General features: G+C 39.9%; 1 protein-coding gene across 1 annotated transcript in view; it reads right to left on the bottom strand.

Moving 5' to 3' along the window:
• The window catches only part of REEP3 (receptor accessory protein 3), an 81,596-nt gene that overhangs the window by 2,214 nt on the left and 57,714 nt on the right, over nt 1–21,668 (bottom strand). The window contains exon 6 of the mRNA XM_008056065.2: nt 9,679–9,826. Coding sequence (XP_008054256.2) covers nt 9,679–9,826 — 148 coding nt within the window. The remainder of the gene's footprint in view (nt 1–9,678; nt 9,827–21,668) is intronic.

The following is a 21,668-nucleotide window of genomic DNA, read 5'->3' as shown; positions in this document are numbered from 1 at the left end:
TTCATGGATTGTAAAACATCCAAGCATATGTGTGTTTTAGTTTGTTATCTGCACCTTTCTGCTTGAATTAGAAAGTAAGGCCCTTTCCCTCAAGTGTCATATCACTTGTCAAGATTGGGAATGGTAGGGTTAACTTATGAAGTCAAGGAAGACCCAAAGAGGGTTAGAACTTTGGGCAAGATAAGTTCACTGGGTAGAGTTGGGTATTTAGACCAACCCTGTTGCAACTACTGAGCTAAAACCCAGCAGACAGGCTATAGTAATTAGAAGTACCACAGGCTATGATGACAGATGTTAGTCAAATAAAACAGCCTGAGAAAATTGCCAGCATCAGAGGCAGTGAGAGAGATCATGTGGGTATGCTAGAAGGCTGTTTGTTATGTGTAGCTATAAAGACATTCTATGGGCCACTACACAAATATCCAGGCAGTCAGGCTGATTATTATCAGGAAGTGTGAGAGTACCTTGAGGCTGGGACTCAGGGACAAGAACTCTCCCAACCCTAAGGAGAGGTTCTTATATTTTGCTACATATTAGAGTAACCTGGACAATCTATTATTTATTTATTTAATTTTTGGAGTTGGAGTCTCACTCTGTAGCCAAGGATGGAGTGCAGTGGCATGCTCACAGCTACCACAGCCTCAACCTGCTGGGCTCAAATGATCCTTCTGCCTCAGCCCTCCAAGTAGCTGGAGCAACAGGTGTGTGCTACCGCGCCTGGCTAACTTTTGATTTTTTTTTTTCTTTTTTAATTGTAGAGATGAGGTCTCGCCAAGTTGCCCAGGCTGGTCTTGAACCCGCGGGCTCAGGCAATCCACTCGCCTTGGACTCCCAAAGTGCTGAGATTATAGGCTGAGCCACCGAGCCCGGCCAGAGAATCTATTAGTTATTAATACACAGATCACTGGGCACCACCAGAATTTCTGGCTCTGCGGGCTTGAGGTGAGGCTGTGAATGTGCATTTCTACCAAGCTCCCAGGTAGTGCTTATGCTCATAGTCTGGAGCCCAAACTTTGAGAACCACTGCCTGAGAATCCTGGAGAGAGCAAGACAGGGGCCCAAGTCTAAAGTAAGCAGAGTACAGAGGTTATAAAGAAAGAGGTGAGATTACAAGCAACATAAATACTTAAATCTTCAGGTGAAAAAAGGAGAAGGGTTTCCAAGCTAAGGAGGAGACAAGGAATAGACATGTGAAGAAAAATAAACCGAATAAATATTTATTAGTTTGCTGTTCCAGGACATGAATAATTTGAGATTCACTAAGCAAACAGCAAAGAGTGGTTAATAAGCTTCTTACTCTCATAACAACATAAACAGCTTTAATTGTATACTAGGCAAGTACAATTTTAAGCTGCCAGACTTCTAAGCTAAAAGTCAGGGAGGATTCGGAAGAGACTCAGTCATTATTGAGGCCAAGATCCTTTGTTTTCCTGCAGCAGTCCATGAAAGTGTGTTTTGGGTAGAAGAGATAGCATGAAAGAGCACTACGGAGAAGGGGGGATAATTTTGGAAGAACTGCAAGGATGCCAGTGTGGCTAGGAAGGAGGTAGGGTCCATAGTCCTGGGAAAAGGCTTACAATGAAATAGTAAGTAGGGAAAAAAATGTATATATAGAAACAAAGGAAAAACATACAAATGAAACTATTATATCTCATAGAAGTGAGCTTTTAGGTGATTTTAAACTTCTTCATTTTTTCCTTGCCAAGTTTTCATCTTAAAATATTATTTTCATAGTTGAGGAAAATAAGCCAGGTTTCAGGTTTTAGGTTGTTATTTCTAGACTTTTTCTACTGATGCTGCTTATATAATATTCCTAATCCCAATATGGTAAAATACAGGACGAGGAATCAAAGAAAGAGTCAGAAAGGAAGCAACTGTGATCAAAAAGTTCTCTAAGGCTACAGATGTAGTATAAGACCACAGTGTTCAACAAACATAGTCCTTGCTATTTTAATTGCCTCTCATTTTGGATCATTAGGAACTGGAATTTCATTCAGAAGTTGATTATACATCTCATTTTTTCTTCCTTTCCTAATTTCAGCTAAAAAAAACTTATTAGCTTTTTAATTACAGTTTCAGGAAAAGTGATGGATTGATTCGTTATTCCACAGTATTTTTAAGATTCTATTATGTATGAGGCAATGTGCTAAATTATAAGGATACAAGGATGAAAAAGGCACAGCTGCCTTTTTCTACCCTCAAAAAATTTAGAGTCCAATAGGGGAGGCAGACTCTGGTTGGCATTACAATAATGTAATAAATCCTGTAGGTTGAAGTTAAGAACAGTGTGCTATGAGAGAAGGCTTTGTAGGATGTGGTGGCTAAGCTAAATCCTGAAGGACTTATGATTCGATACAGCTATCACTTGATGGAGTAGAAGAACAAGGCTGGGAGCTAACATAGGGCTATCAAGTTTGGACTTAATCAGAGAACAGTGGAGTCTCTGGAGGAGGTATTATAGTATTTTAAGCCGAGGAGTAGTAACACGATTAGATTTGGGCCCTGCAAAATGTTCTTGCACCTTGGAGAACAAATCAGAAATGGATTAAGCCGAACTGAGGTCATTATATAACAAAGACACCTGCATCCATAATGTTCATTGCAAAGGAATTCACAACTGCAAAGATGTGGAATAAACCTAAATGTCCATCAACTCGTCAGTGGATAATGAAAATATGGTATATATACATCATGGACTACTACACAGCCGTAAAAAAAGAATGAAATTATGTCTTTTGAAGCAACATGATGGAGCTGGAGATATCATCCCAAGTAAACTAACTCAGAAACAGAAAACCAAACACACTGCCTGTTCTCACTCAGGTGGGAGCTAAACGTCACAAAGATGGAAATCATGGACAAAGGGGACACCAATAAGAGGATTGGAGGGGTAGGGTTCAGAAATTACCTACGGGACACAATGTTCAGTATCTGGGGAATGGGCCATTTGAGACACAATATGTCCATGTAATGAATATGCATATATATCCATGAATCTAAAATATAAAAAGAAAAAAAAGAAAGAAATGGATGAAGCTGAAAGAAGGGATCCTAAGCAGGGAGGTTATAGCAGGTCAGAAATGACAGAGTCCAGGAGTGAGTACAGAGAAAGCAGCCAAATTAGGATTTGTTGGGAGGTGAAATAGACAAGTTTAATTTAGCAATGTATGAAACTAATCCTGGAATCACAGAGAAGCCACTAGAGTCAAGTCAAAATTCTCATTAAAATATACATTTTCTAATTAAATTAAAACCCCAAAATGGGTGCCTTAATTATTTTTAAAAATGAATAGCATTGTTGATTTATTTCTAACTTAAAGAGTACTAGTTTAATTAAAACAGGTGTGGTGGCTTATGCCAGTAATCTCAGCACTTCGGGAGGCCCAGGCGAGAGGATTGCCTGCACCCAGGGATTTGAGACCAGCCTGGGCAACTTGCTGAGACCTTGTCTTTACAGTAAATAAAAAAATTAGCCAGGTGTGGTGGTGTGTGTCTGTAGTTCCAGCTACTTGGAAGACTGAGGCGGAAGGATCACCTGAGCCCAGCAGGTGAAGACTGCGGTGGCTGTGTGTGTGCCACTGCACTCCAGTCTGGGTGACAGAGTGAGACTAGAACTCAAAAAAAAAAAAAAAAAAGAAGAAGAAGAAGAATAGATTAAGTAAAAAAAAAAAAAAAAATCACTAAAAATTCCACTACTCAGAGCTAAACACTTAGCATTTTAGTAATCCCTTTCCAGGTTTTCATCTATGGATGTATATTTAAAAAATTACTTTACATATATTACTCTATTTAATATCTACCTATTGTGTTTCAACAGTGCAGCATCATAATATATATATGTTTTGTTGTTACTGTTTTTCCACCAATCTAGATATGTTTACATGTCAATAAGTATAGATTGATATTATTTTTCATGCTAATAAAGTACATTTTTGCTTAATTATTTCTCCCAGGCATTGGGTTTGTTATAAACAATGAGATGGGCCGGGTGTGGTGGCTCAAGTCTATAATCCCAGCACTTTGGGAAGCTGAGGCGAGAGGATTGCCTGAGCCCGCAGGTTTGAGACCAGTGGGGCAATATGGTGAGACCTCGTCTCGACAATAAATCAAAAAATTAGCTGAGTGCGGTAGCGCGCACCTGTAGTTCCAGCTACTTGGAAGGCTGAGGCGGAAGGAATGCCTGAGCCCAGCAGATAGAGGCTGCAGTGGCCAGGAGCGTGCCACTGCACTACCAGTCTGGGCAACAAAGTGAGACTCCAACTCAAAACAAACAACAGCAACAAAAAACGAGATAAGCATCCTTGTACATATATCTTTAAACACTTGTTTGATTATTTCCTTGTGAGATATTCCAAGAAGTTTCATGCTGAGTTAAAGGGAAAACATTTTGATGATTACTGCCAGATTATCATCCAAAAGGATTATTCCATTTTAAATTCAAAAAAGTATGGAAGAGTGTTGTTTCTCAATATGCTTGCTGTGATGGTTTTTAAATATGTCCACAAATTCTTGAGCATTCTTCCCTTTCCTTTAAATCTCACAGACCTTTGAACCTACCTCAACAAATAGCTACAAAAAATATCACAGAAGTCATTCTACTCCTAGGCCGTCTACCAGTTTCTATTGGGATATTGGCTCCAGGAGCCTTCAGCTGTTAGGTAAGAAGCCTAATTACCCTTAGGGACCACATAGAGAGATCACAGAGAGATGCCTGAGAGGCCCCAGCCATTCTAGCCACCAGCTGCTTGACTCTTCCCAGCTCAAACAGCAGATGTGTGAGCTATTCTTTGAGATTATAATGCTAGTCCCAGCTTGTCTGACCACAGCTGCATGACACCCAGAGCAAGAGCTGCTTTGCCCAGTTCAGTCACCTCCAGATTCATGAGCAAAATAAATGGCTGTGATTGTTTTAAGCCACTGTTTTGGTGGTTTGTTATACAGCAACAGATAACGGGAATAGTTGTCAACACAGAGCACTGTTAATTAAAAACAAACAAAACAAAACCCCCAAAACCTTTTATTGCCATTCTGGTAAGCAAAAATTACTATTATTACTATTTAAATGTATTGTTTTTTTTGACTATCTGAGGCGGAAAATCTTTGAATCTTAGAATTGATAATAATTGGTTTATATGGGTTTCTGGATTGTTGACAGTTTGAATTCTTTGCCAAAACATATAATGTGAATATTTCTGACAATTTGTAGTTTGTCTTTTTTATGGTGTGTTGTCCCCCCATATGGTTGTTTTACATTTTTTTTTAATGTAGAAAAATCTCTCAAGTCTTTTCATCAAGTTTCCTGGTTTTGATGCCATGCTATCCTAAGTATAAAAATATATACAGGAATTTTCTACTATATAGTTAAATTTCTTACATTTAAACCCTTGTCTTTTTTTTTGAGTTGGAGTCTCACTCCGTTGCCCAGGCTGGAGTGCAGTGACACGCTCACAGCCACCCCAGTGTTGACCTGCTGATCCTTCTGCCTCAGCCTTCCAAGTAACCAAAACTACATGCACACGCTACCACGTCTGGCTAATTTTTTGATTTACTGTAGAAATAAGGTCTCACCACTGTGCCCAGGCTGGTCTCAACCCCGTGGGCACAGGCAATCCTCTAGCTTTGGCCTCCCAAAGTGCCGGGATTACAGGCTTGAGGCATTGGGCCCGGCCTTTATTTTTTTGAGTTGTGGTCTTATTCTGTCGCTCAGGCTGTAGTGGCAGTGGCATGATCACGGCTCACGGTAGCCCTGACATTCTGGGCTCAGGTGATCCCAAGTAACTGGAACTATACGTGTGAGCCAACATGCCTGGCTATTTTTTTTTTTTTTTGTATAGACAAAGTCTCACTATGCTGTCTAGGCTAGTCTTGAACCCCAGGTTCAAGTGATCCTACCACCTCAATCTCCCAAAGTGCTAGGATTATATACATGAGTTACCATGCCTGGCCTAAATCTTAATCTTTTAAGAATGTCTTTTGGACTGTAATTTATTGATTACAGATGGCCATGCCTGTAATCCCAGCACTTTGAGAGGTTGAGGTAAGAGAATTGCCTGAGCCCAGGGGTACGAGACCAACCTGGGCAACTTGGCGAGACCTTGTCTCTACAATAAATAAAAAAATTAGCCAAGTGTGGTGGTGCATGCCTGTAGTTCTATCTACTTGGAAGGCTGAGATGGAAGGATCACCTGAGCCCAGCAGGTTGAGGCTGTGGTGACTGTCAGTGTACCACTGCACTACAGCCTGGCTGACAAAGTGAGACTCAGACTTAAAAAAAAAATTATTCTGATTTAAGATTTGAGGCAAAGGCATAACTTCATTCTCTATCCCACCTTCTAAGTCTAGCAGTTATACTATACACTTATTAAATAATCTGCCTCTCCTTTACTAATTTGAAAGCTTATCTTTCTCTTTTGATAAATTTCCATCTATACCTGAATTTGTGTCTATCTAGACTATCTATTATTATTTTCTCTGTACCTAGTCCAGTTCTACTTCCATACTACTTTATTAAAAATATTGTCAAGAAAGAAAGCTTTGGTTAAATGTTTTCCTTAGGGAAGAAAGCTCAGAATATAAACCATTCTGTAGAAAACTTGGGATTTGGACATATAGAATTTTAATTTCATAACTGAACAAGTGCCTTTCTTTTTTTTTTTTTTGAGTTGGAGTCTCACTCTGTCGCCCAGACTGGAGTGCAGTGGCCGCTCCCGGCCACCGCAGCCTCGACCTGCTGGGCTCCGGCGATTCTTCCGCCTCAGCCTTCTGAGTAGCCGGAATTACAGGTGCGCGCTACCACGTCTGGCTGATTTTTTGATTTATTGTAGAGATGAGGTCTTGCTGCCCAGGCGGGTCTCGAACCCGCGGGCTTAGGCAATCCACTCACCTCAGCCTCCCAAAGGCGTGGGATTACAGGCTGAGCCACCGAGCCCGGCTACAAGTGCCTTTCTTATACTACCACTTCATATTTTAAAAAAATCTTAAATTATTTTAATTTCATAGTTTGACACAACAAAAAAACTAACAGCACCTCATTAGCTGAAAATATTTTAGTCATGTCAGTTTAAATAGGTGAATACCATAAAAAGTATAATGGATTTTCATATTTATAAGCCTGTTTTCATTTTCCCAACTGGAATATAATTCTTAACCAATTCTAAGATATAATTATAAATAAATTGCTGATAAAAGACTCAGATTATTTGGTCTAAATTAGCAAAATATAATATATACAGTAGACTCCATAATCAAAATCAATATACCTATTATTTATTTATTTATTTATTGAGCTGGAGTCTCACTCTGTGGTCCAGGTTGGAGGGCAGTTGCACGCTCACAGCCACCCCAGTGTTGACCTGCTGGGTTCTGGATCCTTCCGCCTCAGTCCTCCAAGTAGCTGGAACCACAGGTGCATGCCATCACGTCCAGTTAATTTTTTGATGTATTGTAGAGACAATGTCTTGCCAAGTTGCCTGGACTGGTCTCGAAGCCACGAGCTCAGGCAATCCACTTGGCTTGGCCTCCCAAAGTGCTGGGATTATAGGCTGAGCCACCGAGCCCGGCCCAATATACTTATTTTTTATTTTTTTATTTTTTTGAGTTGGAGTCTCACTCTGTCACCCAGACTGGAGTGCAGTGGCCTCTCCCAGCCACCGCAGCCTCAACTTGCTGGGCTCCGGCAATCCTTCTGCCTCAGCCTTCCAAGTAGCTGGAACTACAGGTGCGCTATCACGCCCAGCTAATTTTTGATTGTAGAGATGAGGTCTCACCGAGTTGCCCAGGCGGATCTCGAACCCGCGGGCTCAGGCAATCCACTCACCTCAGCCTCCCAAAGGCACGGGATTACAGGCTGAGCCACCGAGCCCGGCTCCAATATACTTATTTTAAAATGTATATTAAGAAATGCCTATATTAGAGACTACTTTTACATTATTAATGTATTAATAAGGCTGATGGCGCAAAATTCAATGGGTCTTTTCTCTATAAGTCATCACTACCTTAATCAATGGCCAATGATTGCTTATGAATTGTTATATCATGGTCAACAACTTGTAAAGTTATTCATTCTTGGAAATAAGTTCACTATTTTTCCTTTTTAAGAAGGCGATGTTATTTTATTTTTCAAATTGGTTTTAATTATAAAGGATGACTTTCAATCTCCCTCAAAAGGAAACTATCTCCTTTTGTCTCAGCCTTCCAAGTATCTGGAACTACAGATGCATGCTACCACGCCTGGCTAATTTTTTGTGATTTATTGTAGAGACAAGATCTCACCAAGTTGCCCAGGCTGGTCTCCAACATCCCGGGCTCAGGCAATCCTCTCACCTTGGCCTCCCAAAGTGTTGGGATTATAGGCTGAGCCACTGCATCCAGCCAAGAAAACTATTTTTAGCAAAAGATCAAAGAGCTCTGATTTTATGAACCTAACATGTTAATAAGGAATTCCCTGAATATCATAGCTCTCAGCCTTGCCTTGAATTAAAACTTTCTTGTAAAATATCTTTTTTTTTTTTTTTGAGTCATATTTTCACTCTGTCACCCAGGCTGGAAGACAGTAGCATGCTTACAGTTACTGCAGCCTCAATCTGCTAGGCTTAGGTGATTCTTTCGCCTCAGCCTTCCAAGTAGCTGGAACTACAGCACATGCCACCACGCCCAGCTAATTGTTTGATTTATTATAGAGACGGGGTCTTGCCATATTGCCCAGGCTACTCTCAAACCCCAGCTTGGGCTCAGGCAATTCTCTCACCTTTACTTCCCAAAGTGTTGAGATTACAGACGTAAGCCACCATGCCCAGCTTAAAACATCTTATATGATACAATAACTAAGGAACTATGTCTTACTAATGCATATATTTCTAAGAGCATGATAGCTTATTAGAATATATTAAATATGACATGCTCATAATTTATACTAGAATATGTCTACAAGTTTGCTCTTGAATTAGAATATGTAATTTCAACACATTTTCCATAGGAGTATTCCTATTTTCAAATTGAGTCATCTTTCCACACCTGCCTAAAACTTTTTATCTGCTGAGTCAATATCCTTTTTTGTCCACAGCATTTACAGTAAAGAGTGTGCAACTGTAGAATTTCTTAGATGTCAACACATAGGTTGAGTAGAAAGAGTATTGACAACAAGTTAGTACTGGTGCTGGTGATGAGGAGATGGCAACCACACCCACAGCAAAAGGCAAGCACTAACTTATTATTTTTTTTCTTTGAGTCAGAGTCTCATTCTGTTGCCCAGGCTGGAGTGCAATGGCAAGCTCCTGGCCACCGCCACCTCGACCTGCTGGGCTCAAGTGATCCTTCCACCTCAGTCTTCCAAGCAGTTGGAACTACAGTCATGCGACACCATACTGGGCTAACTTTTTTATTTATTGTAGAGACAAAGTCTCACCAAGTTACCCAGGTTGGTCTCGAGTCCCTGGACTCAGGCAATCCTCTCGCCTTGGCTTTTCAAAGTGTTGGGACTATAGGCTTGAGCCATATGTCCGGCCACACTAACTTTATATAGAGAAAATGTAGAGAAGTAGAAATAGAGTTAAATATAAAATTAAATTAAAAGTAAATTTTGTCTACCCAAATTCAGACAATTCCATGTATTATTTTAGAATCCATCTTGACCCACAGCCCAATTATGAAAGAACCACATATTAAAACAAACAAGCACACCTGCTGATTCACTGGGGGCTGGCTTACTTCTCTTCTTCACTTCAGGGAGAGGTTGATATGATCTTTGTCCCACAGGTTCATCACCTTGGATAGCTGTTAAGTCATGCATACTGAAACTTCTTAAACGTTCAGTTATTGCTCCTTGGCTCTATTTAACAGAGAAGAGAGAATTAAGAAAAAAAGTACTTGAAAATACTTAACATACTTCCATTTAACTATTTCTGAACATTTTATTTTATTTTTTTGAGTTGGAGTCTCACTCTGTCACCCAGACTGGAGTGCAATGGCCGCTCCCAGCCACCGCAGCCCCGACCTGCTGGGCTCTGGCGATCCTTCCGCCTCAGCCTTTCGAGTAGCCGGAACTACAGGTATGCGCTACCATGCCAGGCTAATTTTTGATTTGTTGTAGAGATGAGGTCTCGTCAAGTTGCCCAGGCGGGTCTTGAACCCGAGGGCTCAGGCAATCCACTCACCTTGGCCTCCCAAAGTGCTGGGATTACAGGCTGAGCCACCGAGCCCGGCCTATTTCTGAACATTTTATTAAGAAATTTTCAGAAAAGTTGAAATAATTGTTCAGGGAACACCCATGTATTGTTTACATTTTGCTATATTTGCTTCTTTTACCGATTATCCATCCATCAATCCATTTTCTTTTTTGTTTGTTTGTTTTTGAGTTGGAGTCTTACTCTGTCACCCAGGCACAGGAGTGCAGTGGCACGCTCATGGTCACCGTAGCCTCAACCGGCTGGGCTCAGGCAATCTTTTCGTATCAGCCTTCCAAGTAGCTGGAATGACAGGTATGTGCCACCACACTCAGCTAATTTTTTGATTTATTGTAGAGATGGGGTCTCGCTGTGTTTTTCAGGCTGGTCTCGAACCCCTGAGCTCAGGCAATCCTCCCACCTCGGCTTTCCAAAGTGCTGGGATTACAGGTGTGAGCCACTGTGCCCGGCTTTCTTTTTCCAAATGCATTTCAAAGTAAGTTGAAAACATCAGTATGCACTTCACCCCAAACATTTCAGTATTATATTTAATTTTAAAATGGGAAAAAAAAGTGTATGATGAATTTATTCTTAGAGTAAACAGCATGCATAATTTTGCTCTCTCCTAAAACTAGCACTTTTGGACTTTTTTTTTTGAGTTGGAGTCTCACTCTTGTCGACCAGGCTGGAGTGCAGTGACATGCTAATGGTCACTGCAGCCTCGACCTGTTGGGTTCAGGAGATCCTTCTGCCTCAGTTTTCTAAGTAGCTGAAACTATAGGAGCAAGCCACCATGCCCGGCTAGTTTTTGTGATTTATTATAGAGACAAGCTCTCACCAAGTTGCCTAGGCTGGTCTTGAATTCCCAGGCTCAGGTAATTCTCTCGCCTTGGCCTCCCAAAGTGCTTGGATTATAGGCTGAGCCACCATGTCTGGACACTTTTGGGCTTTAAATTTATGATTTAGGGTAACTTTTTGAAGTAAAAGAAACATGACACTGTTTTAAAGCTAAGTCAGGACTGACGATGGCACTACCTAGAACAAGGCAGACAAATTTTTTTTTTTTAATTGTAGAGACGAGGTCTCACCATGTTGCCCAGGCTGATCTCAAACACGCAGGCTCAGGCAGTCCTCTCGCCTTGGCCTCCCAAAGTGCTGGGATTACAGGCTTGAGCCACTGCGCCCAGCAAGGCAGAAACATTTTTTTTTTTTTTTTTGAGTTGGAGTCTCACTCTGTCGTCCAGACTGGAGTGCAGTGGCACACTTCCTGCCACTGCAGCCTCGACCTGCTGGGCTCCAGCGATCCTTCTGCCTCAGCCTTCTGAGTAGCCGGAGTTACAGGCGCGCGCTACCACGCCCGGCTAATTTTTGATATATATTGTAGAGACGAGGTCTCGCCAAGTTGCAGGCTTAGGCAATCCACTCACCTCGAACTCCCAAAGTGCTGGATTACAGGCTGAGCCACCGAGCCCGGCCGGCAGAAAAACTTAAAAGCCAAAGAATCTTGGATATGAAATGATACTCAGTTAATGAATTCATATCTGGCAAGTCATATCTACTGTTATACAATTTCATTTTAAGTCCTTCACCTTAACAATATGGCAGACAACAGGCACGGATAGGTATCTAAATTGAAATTAGTTAAAATTAAATAAAATAAAAAATTTAGTTCTTTAATTGTGCTACTACATTTCGAATGTTTAGTAGCTGGATGTGGCTAGTGGCTACTATATCATATAGTGCAGGTGTAGAACACTTCTATCATTGCAGCTCTGAAAGATACATTTTCTGTACTTTACAGAATAAGTACATTTCCTCCCCAAAGTATGAAGCTTTGTAAAAACAGAAAAAAAAATTCTAAATTTACCTACTTTAAATTTGCATAGCTTATAGATGACTCATTCCTTATTTATAGCTAGATTAAAAATATTCTTTAAAGGTTTTTCTACACTTATTATTTCTTCTTTTCACACATATGAATTTATGATTGCCTCCAGTTATACTGTTACCATAGAAACTCACCCCTAATGGTTCATCTCTAAATTTCAAGGTCAAAGTTGCCACAAACATTCGGGAATTACTGCTAACTTGTATTTTACACTGAAGAAGAAGGTCCTGATTTATGAGTCTTGATTCAGTACTCTGGGCTAATCATATCATATTATGTCAAGACTAAATTCCTTTTCCATAACCCACTGGAGCTTTATATTTCTATCATATTTTTAAAATTGTGATAAGGAATCATTAAAGGGTCTATAATCTCAATAAAAATAATTGAATTTCACACATTTTAAAAACATTCTGGGCATGGTTTAATTCATTAAACTTGCTTTCTCTTTATCAGATATCACTTATTAAACAGATGGCTGACAGAAGACTTTAGAGACACACTACAAGGAAGTGGACTAGTGTTCATCTAAAATAGATGCCTTGTTTTCTTAAAATTGTCATTTTCTTTATTCTACCTTTGCAGTTCTGTGTCCTCTCAGCAATTCTTGATTGTTTTACTTACTGCCACACAGATGACAAATGGCATGCATGTCCATGGTTCACATGCAATTGCCAAGGCTGGCTGTAAATTCACAAACCCTCACACTCAAGAAAGTACATTTCAGAACATAATGACTCAATGTGTTATTTAATCAGTCTAATTTTATAATTATATCATCCACAACCTTGGGTATCTTTAACAAGTATAATCAATGAATTTCCTAGGATGTACCTCACAAATGAACTCACATACTACTGTTACTTTTATTGTTGTGCTATGTATATTTTTCTTACAGAGCAAGAATTTAAGACACCAGAGGAAAGGGACAAATCTTAGGCTTCTTCTGTTCTCCTAGTGTACCTAGTATGGTACTGATAGTAAGCATGTAATAAGTATACTAAATACTCTTTTTATACCCCTTCTTTTTCATTATTCTTTACTAGTAAGAATTTACTAGTAAAGATTTTATTAGTAAAGATAGCAGCAGCATGTTTTAATATAAACATTGTAATTTATACACAGAGGTTTAGCAGCACAATATAGATATGGTCATGGTATCTCCATGGATAAACTACACCAAGAGATTGCTTCAGGTTTAGATTAAACGTGGGCAAGACTCAACTCTGAGGTATCTGGGTAATCTAGTTACAACCTGGATTTTAATTTAGCTCTTGTGTAACCAACCCTCTTATTATCAATACCCAAGCATTATCAATACCTTCAAGGCTTCCAGGAAAGCCGGGCACTGTAGGTAAAACCAAAAAGGGACATGAGCCCTCTTTGAGAACCCCTCTTGCAAGACCTTAAATGATGGTCTTACAAGATCGGGTGTCTGGTGTGCAGGCATATATTTTTATGGGCCCAAAATAAAACTAGCATGAAAAGAGAAATTAGCATAGTATTACAGACTTCAAAAACATTATATAAATTATAATTATTCAATGTAACCACTTTAAGCAAGAGGTGTAATTATAAAATAATCACTTCTGAAGGTCAGGCTATTCCCTCCAGCTTTTACACCTTCAGTACAAAAAAGTGCCATATAATGTTAAGTGGATATATCTTCCTTCTACCCTAGGATTCTAAATCATATGCATAATATGGTTGCAAATATGCAGTATAGTTATAAGTAGGGAGGGAAAATATGCAAAACTAAAAATAATGTAATGTTTAGACACATGGGATGGGTGATGTTTTTTCCCTAACAATGTCTTTAATATTACAAAGTTAGTCATTGATGGTTTAGGCTTCAATTGTAATAACATGTACACTCTAAGAATTTCTGATCCTTTTTTCACTCGTTTCCTGTATCTGATACTTTACTCCCACCAACAGAAGAAAAAATTGGCTTTTCTATTTTCAGGGCACAAATAGGGCATTATAATCACTTGTCAATTCTTTGTGAGTGTATGTGTGTAGGCGTCTCACTCTTTTATTTTTATTTTTAATTTTTTTGAGTTGGAGTCTCACTCTGTCGCCCAGACTGGAGTGCAGTAGCCGCTCCCGGCCACCACAGCCTCGACCTGCTGGGCTCCAGCGATCCTTCCGCCTCAGCCTTCCAAGTAGCTGGAACTATAGGTGCGCGCTACCACGCCCGGCTAGTTTTTTGATTTATTGTAGAAATGAGGTCACACCAAGTTGCCCAGGCGGGTCTCGAACACGCGGGCTCAGGCAATCCACTCACCTCAGCCTCCCAAAGGTGCGGGATTACAGGCTGAGCAGCTGAGCCCGGTTGGCGTCTCACTCTTATCTCCCAGACTGGAGTGCAGTGGCATGCTCACGGCCACTACTGCCTCGACCTGCTGTGCTCAGGTGATCCTTCTATCTCAGTCTTCCAAGTAGCTGGAACTACAGACGCACACCACCACACCCAGTTTTTTTTGTGATTTACTGTAGAGATGAGGTCTCATCAAGTTGCCCAGGCTGGTCTTCACCCCCGGGCTCAATCTTCTCACCTCAGCCTCCCAAAGTGTAGATTACAGGCTGAGCCACCATGCCTGGCCTCAATTGTCAATTCTAATGGTATTTGAACTTTTGTTTAAGTTAATAATGTGTTGTATATCTATTTTCTTCTATTTGATTTATACAATGTTAAGTCAAAAGTATTAAAAAAAGCTGAGGAAAGGTTCTCGTCCAATCTTCTATATGAAAACAGTCTTTGTCCACAAGGAAGAAGGGAGATACCATCCACAAGATGATTCTTTTTTATTTTTATTTTTTGAGTTGGAGTCTCACTCTGTTGTCCAGACTGGAGTGCAGTGGCCACTCCCAGCCACTGCAGCCTTGACCTGCTGGGCTCCAGCGATCCTTCTGCCTCAGCCTTCCGAGGAGCCGGAATTACAGGTATGCGCTACCACGCCCGGCTGATTTTTTGATTTATTGTAGAGATGAGGTCTCGCCAAGTTGCCCAGGTGGGTCTCGAACCCGCGGGCTCAGACAATCCACTCACTTCAGCCTCTCAAAGCGCGTGATAACAGGCTGAGCCACCGAGCCCGGCTACACAAGATGATTCTATATCCCAGCACTTGAGATCTGATTATATGTAGAACTGTATGTACACTATATATGTTAAAATTGATTCTCAGACTCAAAGGAAAAGTAACAGGAAGATTATGACGAGAAGGCAAAGTCAAAGTTCTCAGGGTTTGGATTTGAATGGGCCCAAACATCCACTGAAGAAACCAAGGTCACTGTAGGTGCTGACTGGGCAAGAGATTTGGGTACAGAGCTAACACCTCAAGCTCTGGTAGGCAGCTTCCAGTACTGCCCCACAGAGAGCTCATTTACATGCAAGGGCATGAGGACATCTGAATGTCTGCTTAAGTATCTAAGCACATGGTTGGCATCCACAAAAAAGGATCTTGTGTGTATAACTATTTCTAACTTCTTTATACTCAAATAATTCTGTGTGTGTTTAAATACTTCATTTTCTGATTAAACATTATATTAAAATGACTAATTCTTATGTTAGATAAGTGTAATTTATTTTGCTTATCAGGATTTGTGTATACAACCTTCAATCACTTCTCTTTATGTTTCTTTATTAAGAATTTTAAAACATAAAACCAGTAATGCTTTACAATCTTACAAGCACAAAATAATCTTTACAGAATAATTCTTAGTATACTTAGTGTATTCAATAATGAATATCTATTAAGTTCTATTTCTTGTTGATCATTGACATGTTACATTATAATTGTAAATAAGGTTAGTTCCCAGATTTTAGGGCAATCTCATTTCCCTATAGACATTCAACAATAATCTGATCCAGCCCAGAATGGAATTGCTTGCATTTACATTAGGTGAATAATATATTTTAATGTTTTTAAGATTAAAGCAATATATATTTATTGAAAAATGCTTATTACATAAAGAAAAATTTTTAAAAGGAAGTAAAAATTTGTAACCACCCAAACCACCTATACATATTTATATATCTGTTAAGTTTTTTCTGACTCTGTAATGCTTTTAGAGCAGGGTTTCCAGCTTTAATACTATTGCCATGTTGGGCTGGACAATGTTTTTTACTGACTGTGCTTTGTAGAATGTTAAGCAGCCCATTCTCAGTTGTGACAACCTAAAATGTCCTTTGGTGGAAACAGGGGCACAAAATTGCTTCCAGTTGAGAACTCCTCTGTTTTAGAAACATAAGGGGTTTCAGAAGTCAGGTTTTACCCCTTCATTTTACAGGTGAAAAAATTAATACTTAGAGAGATCAATGCAAATTATTTGCTCAAAATCTCGTGGCTAATTAATGGCAGAATCAGGACTAAGAAAACAAAAATCAGTTGTAGAATTCTGTGTTCATTATACCATTTTCTGCTTCCCTAGATTGTAGGGAAAATAGTATGACTTTCCTTTTCCATTATCTAGACAAATGTTCTCCTTTTTTTTTTTTTTGAGTTGGAGTCTCACTCTGTCGCCCAGACTGGAGTGCAGTGGCCGCTCCCAGCCACCGCAGCCTCGACCTGCTGGGCTCTGGCGATCCTTTCACCTCAGCCTTCCAAAGTAGCTGGAATTTCAGGCGCGCGCTACCACGCCTGGCTAATTTTTGATTTATTGTAGAGATGAGGTCTTGCCAAGTTGCCCAGGCGGGTCTTGAACCCGCGGGCTCAGCCAATCCACTAACCTCAGCCTCCCAGAGGTGCGGGATTATAGGCTGAGCCACCGAGCCCGGCAAATGTTCTCTTTTTAAATGGATGATACTAAGTGCTGAATATCCTCCTTAAATTCATCCACAAACAGAAAGCAAGATGTCAGGATTTTTAAAAATTTTCACCCAATCATAGTCATTTAAAGTCAATTAGATTTCAGCAATTTTACCTGTAAAGCTCTAATGTCTACAGATAATTGATTTCTTACATCTGCTAGAGAATTCACCAAGAAAAGGCTGCCAGAGAAATTCCCAAGAGATGTTTAATACAACTAACAATACTTTTCTTCGTATGTCCTCTATCTGGCAGTAGTTGCTCATCTGCACAAAAACCACCTGTGTTTCTCATGTGAAAAGCTATGGAATGTCGAACATCCTCAGCAAAACCCTTGAAGGTCCTTCATGTTTATGCTTTGCTCAGTCAAAATAAACTTGTACACTGACCTTGCGAACAGATGCCTGGTAATGAGGTCATAGAACTGAGTAACATTTTCAGAAAATTGCTTTACAGTGTAATAAATGTTCTGATTAGATTCCTATTTTCACCTTTAACATGCTCAGGTGGTTCAACCTGGGAAACCTAGTCAGAGGTATTAACTGATCTTTTTAAAGGTCACACCAAGAGTCCAAGAATTTTTAGTCTAAAAGATACTTTAAACAAACTACATATTGCAAAAATTTAAAATAATTATCAATTTTCAAGTCTTACTATTGGCTTTCTTGCAGTTTCTCCTTAAACTTGACTTATTTCCCATTTCAGTTTCAATTTATTCTTCAGTATGAAGGGTCTGGTTCAGTGATTCTTCCATGGCAATACCCTTGTTTGACATCTCCAGAGAGGAAACTAATTTTGCGTACTTTAAAATATGCACAGTATAACTTGAGGCAAATAGTGTTAACATTATGCTGTGTTCAGCATATTTAATGACTATTTCTAATGAATAATACAGACTCCAGGATGAGGTTTCCAACTTCCTGTACTCATGATGAGAATGGTGAAGGTTACGTTATATACAAGGATTTTTCTGATAGAAGAATCACAACATCACAAACAAGTGGGGGTAGTTCCAAATCCAGTAACCAATTTCATTTATAGGATATGTGTTTTCTATTTGTTTTGCAGTAGTAACTTAGATGATTTTTATATTCTCTGCTTCTTGACTTTGGGGTGGAGAAGTGATTTTAAGATGTTAAATATATAAATAAAAACATATAATGAATCCCAAAGAAGAAAACCAGGGAAATAGATACAGGATTGTTTTCATAGCATTTTTACAGAAAAGTAAGTCTGTGAGATAATGCTTATTTTAACAATGGGTAGGCTCTTAGCAACCACAGATGAAATAAAATTTTCAGTTAGTGAATACAGACATCAGCTACAGCTAGACAGTATCCTGTGAGGGCAGGGGCCTTACCTATCTTTTTCACTGCTGCATACCTAGCACCCACCATACAGTAGGCAGGTGCTGAATAAAGGACATGTAGAAGGCTAAATACTGACTAAGGCAAAGTGTGAAATAAAAATAAATGTGAAGCAAATGACGGTAATACAGCAGAGATGGCTGATTCCCCACATGGAGGGTTTGGAATAGCAAACACAAGACAAAATAAAGCAAGTACCACACAAAACAGACACAATATATACAAAGGTGTCTCACAGGATTACAACCCATATTTAAATGTTAAGTGAGGAGGAAAAATGGGATTTGTGTGCTTTTATGTTTTCCAAAATAATGTTCTAAAATCTGTTTTCTATACAATTTTTTAGGTTGAAATTTAATTTTCAGTTTACTCCATATAATCATGTTGAATGATGCTTTTAAATACAAAACATTCAGGCCAGGCTCCATGGCTCAGCCTGTAATCTCAGCACTTTGGGAGGCCTAGGCAAGTGGATTGCCTGGGCCGGCGGGTTTGAGACCAGCCCGGGCAACTTGGCAAGACCCCGTCTCTACAAGAAATAAAAAATTAGCTGGGCATGGTAGTACGTGCCTGTAGTTCTGGCTAGCCTGGAAGGCTGAGACAGAAGGATTGCTGGAGCCCAGTAGGTTGACGCTGGTGTGGCCGTGAGTGTGCCTCTGCACTCCAGCCTGGGCGATGGAGTGAGACTTCAACTCAAAAAAGAAAACAAAAAACGAAGTGCAACCAGCCAAAACTGGATGCAATGGATGAAAGGCACCAGAAAAGATCTCTGGAAAATACATAGTCGGGAGGTTCTATAGGCTTAAAGTTGCACAGGATTGACACTTAAACCACTCAGAGCTCGTGCTGAAACCAGTCAGACCACAAACTGATTACAGACAGCTGGTACCCAGACAGATGTGCAGCAGCCCTGAGCACCATGAAGAAGGTATTGGAGACAAGTAAAGAGGTAGTGAGCAGGACAACTAAGCAAATGAAAGATAAAAACATTAACTCTGGGAAAAAACAAAAGTTACATAAGAAAGGAAATATAATGATGGAGCATGACTTGGGTCAGCAGTGCATTTACATATAATAATGAGAACACAGACTAAGGATTTAACAACTGTGATTTTGCTATATTGGGAGGGTGGGGAAAGGAGAAGGGAACAAGCAAGAGAACTAAAATCTTCTTCTGGTATAAGAGGAAGCTAGAGAGCTTAAAGGGATTGCATCTGTAGGAGGATGAAGAGAAGGGGATAAGGGCTTGTTGCTTTGTATTTGATATAAAATTGAGCATTGTTTGACTTTACAAATCAAGTGCATATACTTCTTTAGACCCAAATGAAGTTGCGCTACCACACCCAACTAATTTTTTATTTATTGTAGAGACGAGGTCTCACCAAGTTGTCCCAGCTGGTTTCAAACCCACGGGCTCAAGCAATCCTCTTGCCTAGGTCTCCCAAAGTGCTGGGATTATAGGTTGAGCCACTGAGCCTGGCCTGGTTGCACTTTGGATATGCTGTGTAGGGTTCTTTCTGGGAATGTTTGTCATCTCTCTTCTGTGTTGGATAACCTGTTTCCCGGATACCACAGGTTTCCTTTTTTGTGGATTACTCCTTAGCTTTGAAAGAACATATCTGCCCTGGCAAAGGATGCAAAGTAGGTGACTTTGCATGCCAAGAAGTAAAAAATTTCTCTTAAGTTCAAACATGATTGAGAGCTTGACCATTACAGGACTTGATGGTGAAAGTCATGATGGTATCATGGATGATATGTCTCTGTCCTCAAGCTTTCATTGTCACTGTTTCGAAATTTAATGGCTTTCTGATTCTAGATCATTTGAATATGACATGCTTTTTATCTTTAGAATCTTTAAGAATTCTCTCCTTATCTCTGGTGTTTGGGATGCTTAATGATTTCCTGAGAGTTGGTTATTCTTTTCATTCATTGTGCTGGGTATTTTGTGTGCCCTTTCAAGCTGAAGATTATGTCTTTTAGTTCTGGGAAATATTACTGTATTACTTCTTTGATAATTGTATCTGTTCTCTCGTTTTAGAATTCCTAGTTGCTGAATACTGGATTTCCTGGATGATCTTATTTTGAGTTGGAGTCTTGCCAAGTTCCCCAGACAGATCTCGAACCCGCGGGCTCAGGCAATCCATTCACCTCAGCCTCCCAAAGCACAGGATTACAGGCTGAGCCACGGAGCCCGGCTCCTGGATGATCTTTTTTTAGCAGATATGGAAAATCAGGAAATGTATTCTCTTTTTTTTGAGTTGGAGTCTTATTCCGTCGCCCAGGATGGAGTACAGTGGTGCACACACTCACGGCTACCCCAATGTCGACCTGCTGGGCTCCAGCGATCCTTCCGCCTCAGCCTTCCAAGTAGCTGAAACTATAGGTGCGCACCACCATGCTCGGCTAATTTTTGATTTATTGTAGAGCCGAGGTCTTGCCAAGTTGCCTGGGCTGGTCTCGAACCCGTGGGCTCAAGCAATGTACCCGCTTCGGCTTCCCAAAGTGCTGGGATTACAGGCTGAGTCACCGAGATCAGTTAAGAAATGCATTTTCATTATTAAGGTATAAAAGTAAAAATGAACTTCTATAGTAGAAAACAGTCCTTTAAGCTGGAAATTTTGCTATTTTAGTATTCATTTACAAACCTAACCTAATAAAAGAAAAAGCCTTTAAAAGCCAAATATCAGGAAAATTATACTACATTAAAGTGTTGAAAATTAATAATCACTAACAATATAGTTGTCTTACATGTATAATGCTACACTGTTAATAAACTTCCACTTAATCCTCAATGCAATACAGTTAGGCATATAATTAAAAATTTTCTTCTTGTTCATTATATTAATTTTGATACTTGAGTCGAAGATTACACTGGAAACTGAAAATGCCCTCCTTTTACGTCCCTTCACCATTACAATTATATAAAATCACCACTTAACTAGAATATTTATTTCCAGAGCATTGCTGTTTCAGTTAAAGATAACTAAAAGAGCCTAACTTAAAAGAATACTCTCAATTTATTTATTTAGAGACAAGTTCTCACTGCATCATCTAGGCTGGAGTACAGTGACACAATCATAGCTTACGGCGACCTCTAACTCGTGAGCTCAAGCTATCCTCCTGCCTTAACCTCTCCAATAGTAGAACTACAGATATGTGCCACCATTCCTGGCTAATTTTGCCTGTAGTTCCAGCTACTTGGAAGGCTGAGGCGGAAGGATCGCCGGAGCCCAGCAGGTCGAGGCTGCGGTGGCCGGGAGCGGCCACTGCACTCAGACTGGGCGACCGAGTGAGACTGCAACTCAAAAAAAATAAAAAAATAAAATAAATAAAAATGGAAATGAAATAAGCAAAAATATCCTTATTTGCAGATGACAATTTTTTATGTAGATGTTTCTTTTTTTTTTTTTGAGTTGGAGTCTCACTCTGTCACCCAGACTGG

This window comes from Carlito syrichta, unplaced genomic scaffold, assembly GCF_000164805.1.
Source record: "Carlito syrichta isolate Samal-C Ts95f unplaced genomic scaffold, Tarsius_syrichta-2.0.1 Scaffold302087, whole genome shotgun sequence".
Taxonomy (NCBI): Eukaryota; Metazoa; Chordata; class Mammalia; order Primates; family Tarsiidae; genus Carlito; species Carlito syrichta.
The sequence above is the reverse complement of the archived record's forward strand: the minus strand, read 5'-3'. Positions and strand labels throughout refer to the sequence as shown.